The 7,604-nt window shown below is 37.8% G+C and overlaps 1 protein-coding gene across 1 annotated transcript in view; it reads left to right on the top strand.

Moving 5' to 3' along the window:
* LOC112146386 (116 kDa U5 small nuclear ribonucleoprotein component) overlaps positions 1 to 7,604 on the top strand; it is a gene marked incomplete in the record, with an annotated part of 17,379 nt that overhangs the window by 7,754 nt on the left and 2,021 nt on the right. The window contains 7 exon segments of the mRNA XM_024272173.2: positions 1,393 to 1,475; positions 1,673 to 1,759; positions 2,475 to 2,601; positions 4,682 to 4,769; positions 4,855 to 4,973; positions 5,083 to 5,177; positions 5,252 to 5,405. Coding sequence (XP_024127941.1) covers positions 1,393 to 1,475; positions 1,673 to 1,759; positions 2,475 to 2,601; positions 4,682 to 4,769; positions 4,855 to 4,973; positions 5,083 to 5,177; positions 5,252 to 5,405 — 753 coding nt within the window.

Raw genomic sequence — 7,604 nt, 5'->3', positions numbered from 1 at the left:
ATTTTAGTTAGCTGTCAGCTTCAGTGTTTTCAGCTATCAATTTCAGCATCTTCAGCGTCCAAATTCAGCTTACAGAATTCACACTAGCATTACTGCAGGTGATGCTATATATCTAATTTTTAGTTTGTTTAAAGCTAATGATGGTTAAGATGTTTGCTTTATATCCAGTTTGCGCATGACCCGATTAGTCGACTAATCAAAAAATAATCAGTGATTAGTCGACTATTAAATAATCGTTTGTGGCAGCACTAGTTGCATGCAACACCTAAATAACTCACCATTTTTGATATGCCGCTTTCACTCCAATGAAAACCATGTTTTTTTAACATTTTATTGTAGCATTTTTTTTCTCGTGTGGAGGACATAGATAAAATAATTTAAGTTGAAAACCGAGTATTTATTTATCGAAATCATGTTGGATCAGATGAAAATCCACAGTTTTAAAGAGCACATCAACTGTTCTGATTCACTTTAAATCCTCCACAAATTGATCCCTTCATGTTTTTTGTTTTCCTAGTTTGAGTTGGATAGTTCCATTATTGCTTGCAGTTTTTTTTTTTTGCTACGCTAAAGTTAGCTTAAGGTTGTGAAGGTCTGTAAGCTAGTGGGAAACGTGTAAACAAAGGAATGCTGGGATATTATCATAGGTTTACTTCTGTTCAGTCACAATTTCTAATGAACTCCTGATGCTCTACTGAAAAAATGTCTCTATAAAGCGACACAAACTCTCTGTTTTTTGCTAAAAACTGCTTAATTATATTCAAATTGTCATGGGAATGATTTTACAATAGATAAAATTATTAGGGCTGTGTAAGTTAACGCATTAACGCACACGATTAATAAAAAAAAAATAACATGTTAATATGTATTGATGCTAATAAATTAAAGAAACAGTTCGTCGCTTCAACTTGAGGGTTCAGGCTTCCATGTATTAAAACATTTAGTCGGTTATTATCCTGCTTATATCATGGTCACTTAGGAAATAAATAAATATTCAATCAGTTTTTAGTACTTTATTCTTGCTATTTTTGTGGTTTAGGTCACTTTTTCACAAAAAGAGGACTATTTGATCCATGGTCCGGTGCCATGTTGTACAAATACATTTTACCTGTTAAAACATTGTGATTAACCGCGATTGATCCAAACGGAAAAGTGCGATTAATCTGATTTTTTTTTTTAATCGATTGACAGCAGTAATTAAAAATAAAATGTTCTTAAAGTGTGATTTCTTATTGTAATTATTCACAGATAAGTTGTTGGGAAATAGACACAAAAAATTATAGCGATTAATCGCGATTAATTTTTTCCAAGTTTGCGATTAATTAGTTTAACTTTTTTTAATTGATTCCCAGCCCTAAAAAATGTATATATATATATCACCTTTTCTTACAGGTTGCCGATCCAGTCGTGACGTTCTGTGAAACAGTCGTGGAGACGTCGTCTCTGAAGTGTTTCGCCGAGACGCCCAACAAAAAGTACGACCCCTCCACATGAACATTTGTGTTCACACGCAGCCTCACAGCTCTGTTCCCAGTTCCTCTGAAGCATTCGTTCGCGTGTCGGAGCGCTCCATCAGGACTCCTCTCGCTGTCCGGAGTCTGCGTCTCTCTGTCCTTCCCTCTGGCTCCCAGCCTCTGCAGGCTGAGTGACATCTGTGTGATGTGATTGACAGGAACAAGATCACCATGATTGCAGAGCCCTTGGAGAAGGGACTCGCCGAGGACATCGAGAACGAAGTGGTGCAGATCACGTGGAACAGGTAGGAGGTTTGACGAAATCGCAATCATAGCCGCTTCTTAATTAAACGCAAGCCGCATAATGTGCCTTTTTATGGTCGATTTGCCTGCGTTACTTTGATGTCAGCACATTCACGTATCCATCATTTCCTTTTTGCTGGGTTAAAGAAGATTTCATGTAAGACAGTGATTTGGTTCTTTAATTACATTTTGTTATAAAAAAAGGTAAAAGCTTTTTCAAAAGAGTAATTATTGGATGTGGACATTGCTCTTGGATTCTCGGGTTTGTTATTTCTGATGAGTTTCCTTCAGAAGTTGCACATGGAGGTGACGGCCATATTTTTATTCATCAAACTAATCATGGTTTCTAAATTAAATCCTGCAGGAGAGCAGAAAAGGGAAAGCCCTCCGACGTGTCATGAAAAATCTGTCCTTATGAAAGCTCACCTTGGCATATTGATCAGCCCCCCCCTCAGTAATTGAATTATGCACTAAGAGGCTGCATGAATTTCCCATCCTTCTTGCATGCTTGGATGCATATTCTGCTGCAGACAGGCTTCCTGTCTGAGAGGCCATCTGGACCCGGCAGTACCGACCTGCAGCAGCAGAGCTACAGGAACGCTCCACACCCCACTCCTCTCCCATTAACCCCTCTGCCCCTCCAGTCAGCCAATCTCCTTAATGTCCCAGCTCGCACGCCTCCTCCCAACCAGTGTTTGTACCGTTTCCTCACCACAGGAAGAAGCTGGGCGAGTTTTTCCAGACGAAGTACGACTGGGATCTGCTGGCCGCCAGGTCCATCTGGGCCTTTGGACCGGACACGACAGGACCCAACATTCTGGTGGACGACACGCTGCCGTCAGAGGTACGGCGCTCGCTGACAGCAGGGTCGAACTGCAGACTCAATCTGATCCAAGAACAGCGAGAAACGGCGTTTTTTTCTCAGTTAATTAACAGTGGTGGACCTAAGAGTTTGGGGCCCAGGTGAACCATAACATGCAAAAATGGAAGTTGTATGAATAGTTTTGGTAAAAATTATATACGTAGGTGAAAAAACTTCTTCACTCGATCACTTTTAGACTGCATCACTGTTTTGATAAGCATTTACAAACGGAAATAACATTTAAATCTTGAATGTTTCAAATTATTGCATTCATTGCGATTACTGACATTTTACTATGGATTGATTTTTGTCACCGTGTTGCAAACAAATGTCACAATTTTGAGATCAAATTTTCTAATTTGCAAACAAAATGTAAAGCGTTAAGAATAAAAGTACATAATTTGCAAAAAAAAACAACATTTTAATGTGTTTTGAAAACTTTTTTCTGCTTTCAGAAAATATTTTTGCAATTGCAAAAATGTTTTGCTTTCAACAATAATTTTTGTGATTGCAAACTTTTTATTTTGCTCTCAAAAAATGTTTGTGATTGGAAACTTCTTTTTTGCTTTCAAAAAATATTTTTGCTATTGAATTTTTTTTTTTTGCTTTAAAACATTTTTTGTGATTTCAAACTTTTTTATTTTGCTCACAAAAATTATTTTTGGTATTGGACACTTTTTGCTTTCAAAAATATTTTTGAAATTTGCAAAATGTTTATTTTGCTTACAAAAAATATTTTTGTTATTGGAAGCTTTTTTTGCATTCAAAAATATTTTTGTGATTTGCAAACATTTTTTTGCTTTAAAAAATATTTTTGCAATTTTACCACAATTGTTTTCAGATCCGTTGTGCCTCGTCTAGCTTTCGCCCCTCCTTTGATTTCTGTTTTTCCCCTTTCCTCTTTTTTCAGTCCTTTCTTCATTTTATGACCTTCTTTTTGAGTTAATTTTCTTCTTCCTGTTTTGTCTTCTTTTACTTTTTACGCTCTCTCTTTTCCTTATATCACAGCCGTTTGGATAATTGTGCTTCATTTTACCGCTTTTCTAAAAAAGAATCTCTTAAAAGAGTCTCCGCCTACCTGTTAACTTGCTCTTGACGGAATAGTCCATTTCTGCAGAGGGACGGGGAGAACAAATCACTGTCACTTGAGCAGTCTTATCCCATTTTAGGGATTTGTGGTTATTTTTTTATGACAGTTAAATAATAGTGTGGAAATTATTTTATACATATTTTAGGTAAAAATGACCTACCTTTGCCTACTGCTAACTCCGCCTCTGCTCCTAACCATAAATATATATGAATGTTTCTAATTTAAATCCACTTTGAAGAACAAATGAGACCACAGACGGCGTTTAAAAGCCACATTTTTTCCTATCAAGCCTTGTAGCTCTTTAGTTCCCTTTCATCCTTGTTAAAGGATTCTAGCGCGGCCTGTTATAGTGTCCAGCTGTTGGGGCAAATTAGCCTTTTTGTCCCAGCTTATATTGATCCAGCAGGTCAATACAGCAGCAGAGGAAATGTCACCAGCTGGTTCGTCTCAGGAGGAACGTTTTAGGCGGCAGAACAAAAATAATTGCCGGTTGTTAGATGGGTGATAAATACCAGAAAAAGCGGCAGTGGAAAATATCCATTTGGTGATGAACCTGTTAACTAGACTCCAAGTAAAAGTCATTGGAACCGCACACAGAGCTAGAAACCATCAGGAAACTCTGAGGAAAGCCAGATGTTGTTGCTGTCTTGTTATATTTTCTAATTGCTTGTTTGAATGAGCTCAATCTGCTGCAGAAAGCAGATAGAGCTGACTTAATGTGGATGTACTTTGTCTGCATAAACACTGGATTATAACAAACTGTTATTGTTTGCTGTTGTCGGAACGATAAAGAAATAATCTTGAGTCAAATCTGCACAAATGCAGTTTTTTTCTCATATGTCTGCACAGTTTTTAAGTCCTCCAAACCTAAAATGATAACATTAATTGTTGAGATTAGGGAATAACATTGATTTAATTGGGTATTTATTGAAGCTGTAATCATTAAAAGCTGCAATCTGAACTGTTTTTTAGGTGGACAAGGCGCTGCTGGGCTCGGTTAAAGACAGCATCGTTCAGGGGTTTCAGTGGGGAACCAGGGAGGGCCCTCTGTGTGACGAACGTAAGTCTGTAAAAACGTATTTTGTTTTTTATGCTCCCCCACAGACGAAGGAAAATGAACTCTTTTGTCTTTGGGATGTTTGCAGCCATCAGGAACGTCAAGTTTAAGATCCTGGACGCTGTGATCGCTCAGGAGCCTCTGCACCGAGGAGGAGGTCAGGTCATCCCCACCGCCAGGAGGGTGGTGTACTCTGCCTTCCTCATGGTGAGTCTTCTATTATCTTGATTACAGTTAGATTTTTCTGTTGTTTGCTTTTGTCGTCTCAGTTTTTCGTGATTCCATCGTTACATAAGAAAGTTCGCTGTGTTTTCAGGCGACGCCGAGGCTGATGGAGCCGTACTACTTTGTGGAGGTTCAGGCTCCAGCCGACTGCGTTTCTGCAGTCTACACAGTGTTGGCCCGAAGAAGGTCGGTCCGGTCATTTGAACCGAAAATCCTCCCTTTTTGTGGCTTGATTTGAATTGCTTCGTTCATCCTTCTAGGGGCCACGTCACCCAAGATGCTCCGATTCCTGGCTCCCCTCTTTACACCATCAAGGCTTTCATTCCCGCCATCGACTCGTTCGGCTTTGAGACGGACCTCCGCACTCACACGCAGGGCCAGGCCTTTGCTCTGTCTGTGTTCCACCACTGGCAGGTAACCAACCAGGGCTGGGTATTACCAAGAATTTCAAGAATCGATTCAATTCCAAATTTTTTTTCTATCCTTTCAATTCAATTTTGAGTTTACATGCTTTAAACTTTTAGACACATTTGTTTAGAAATACAATAATAATCTATGTATGTTTTAAAGATTTTCATTTTAATCTGATAGAGTTCACACACTGTAAAATTTATCAGTAAAATTATTAGAGGATTGTTAATACCACAGTGTTACATGGATTCTCAACTTTCAACGATTGTTCTGCTTCTCCTGGAGGGCGTTTCAGTTTGGCCACTAGGCGGCGATCTCGCTGTAGAATTACACTTTATTTCAGAAGAAGAAGAAAGTATGAGCAAAAAAATACAAATACTTAAAAAAATGTTTGGAAAATTCATGCCTGTGAGTTTATAAAGATGTTTATTTAGTCGGTCAGAAATCCCACTATACATTAGCATCAAGCTAACAGAGGTTAGCAATATGAGTTAAATCCGTCTCTCCTTTAATGGATAAATTATTGATCTATTAAGCTCAGATTTATTCAGATCGAATAATTGATTTTATCAACCCTGATTTTTTTTTTCTGTGCAAATGTGGATTTTTTTCAGTGTCCTGATTGACCAATTAAATTACAAAAAAAGGTTTTAGCCTATAAAATTGAACTTATATTTTTATGAAAGTTTGAACTTTGAGAGTAGAGTATAAAAAAATATTAAAGTCATCTTTTGATCTACTTTAAAAGCGTTCCCAGTGCTCTTTTATCTATTTTCGTCATTTTTAGCCAAATAAAAAAAACCTGCATTGTTTTCAAGGACGTAGTTTCTGCAGAGAAATTAGTTGTGGGCGGAGCAACTCCTTCCACTCCACATGTTGAGAGTTGGGAGTTTGTTGTCCGCCCAGGGTACGTTCCACATCACAAATATGCTGTTTCACTACAATTTATATAAATAAGTACCCAGAAATGTGATTTTAATTTTATTTTTATTCATATAGTTCCTCCATAATCAGAAAATTCCACAAGAACCTGTTAAAATCACCAGAGTGGGTCTTAAACCAGAAAGTTTCTAGACTCTGATTCACTTTCAAACTCATAAAACTGTCATTTTTAACATCACAAACCCGTCTTTCATTCTGGCTGAGCCGCTCCGATGCCGACCACAGCAGCGTCGAGTCACGACTTCCTAAGTATTATGTCTGTCTCCGCGTGACATGTGTTTGTGACGGTGCTCAGCAGAGCTGTGTCAGTGAAAATTAACTCCACTTAAGGAAGATTAATACTTCCCTGCAAACTCATTCATCTGTGGGGCTCCGAGAGCGCCGTGCACACGCGGATATTTCATGTCATCCAAATGAATATTTTATCCTGGAGAGGTGACACACCAAGCTCCTGAAAAAGAAAGCTACTACTGAATTATGAATGCGTACAAACACTAGAAAAACAGATTGATCATAGCTGAAATAATCAAATGAGGACATGCATATTTAATGAAAAACAGCAATGACAGATTTGTTGTTGTACTGAAGTTTGAGAAGTTTTTTTTTTTAGTTTTCTAAGTTGGATTTTTCCTGAAATCAATTCTTGAAGTTATGTAAATGAGTTTAGCATATCATCTAATACATTTTCTGCCCTATAATAGTCACTAAAGCTCCACCTTAAAAAAAAAAAACGACAAATTTTAGAATTGGAGGGGTCGAATTCAATTCTGAATTTAATTTGGATTCGGCCTTACAGAGTGTAGTCACTTTGGTCAGTAAGGAGCCAGTATGCGCTCCTTACTGATGACTAGAGTGCTTCCAAACAATGTTAGAACCTTACATTATTCTCACACATACTTCATCAAACACATGTACAGCAGCTATACTTTGCATTTTTATGACATCATTTAAGGTGCCACCTTAAAGGATGAAAGACACACCTCTGCTCCTCTTAAAGACCAACTCTGCAAAAAAAATTTTATATATTTTTAACATGTTCTTGCTGTATTTTCCTGATGATTGAGGTCATATTTTAGGAAAATTAAGCAAAAAAAAAATAATTTCTGAGTATTTCTTTATTTAAATGGTTCTAAATAATGAGCAGACAGGAAAAACATTTTGAAAAATATGTCATTTGAGATGTAGAAAGTACGCTGGGCGGGCCACAAGCTCCCTGTTCTGCTCCACCACGGTGAGGAGGAGGGGCATCAACAGTCCCGC

Source organism: Oryzias melastigma, linkage group LG8 (genome assembly GCF_002922805.2).
Source record: "Oryzias melastigma strain HK-1 linkage group LG8, ASM292280v2, whole genome shotgun sequence".
Lineage (NCBI taxonomy): Eukaryota > Metazoa > Chordata > Actinopteri > Beloniformes > Adrianichthyidae > Oryzias > Oryzias melastigma.
Note: the sequence above shows the minus strand (reverse complement) of the source record. Positions and strands in the feature narration are given on the sequence as shown.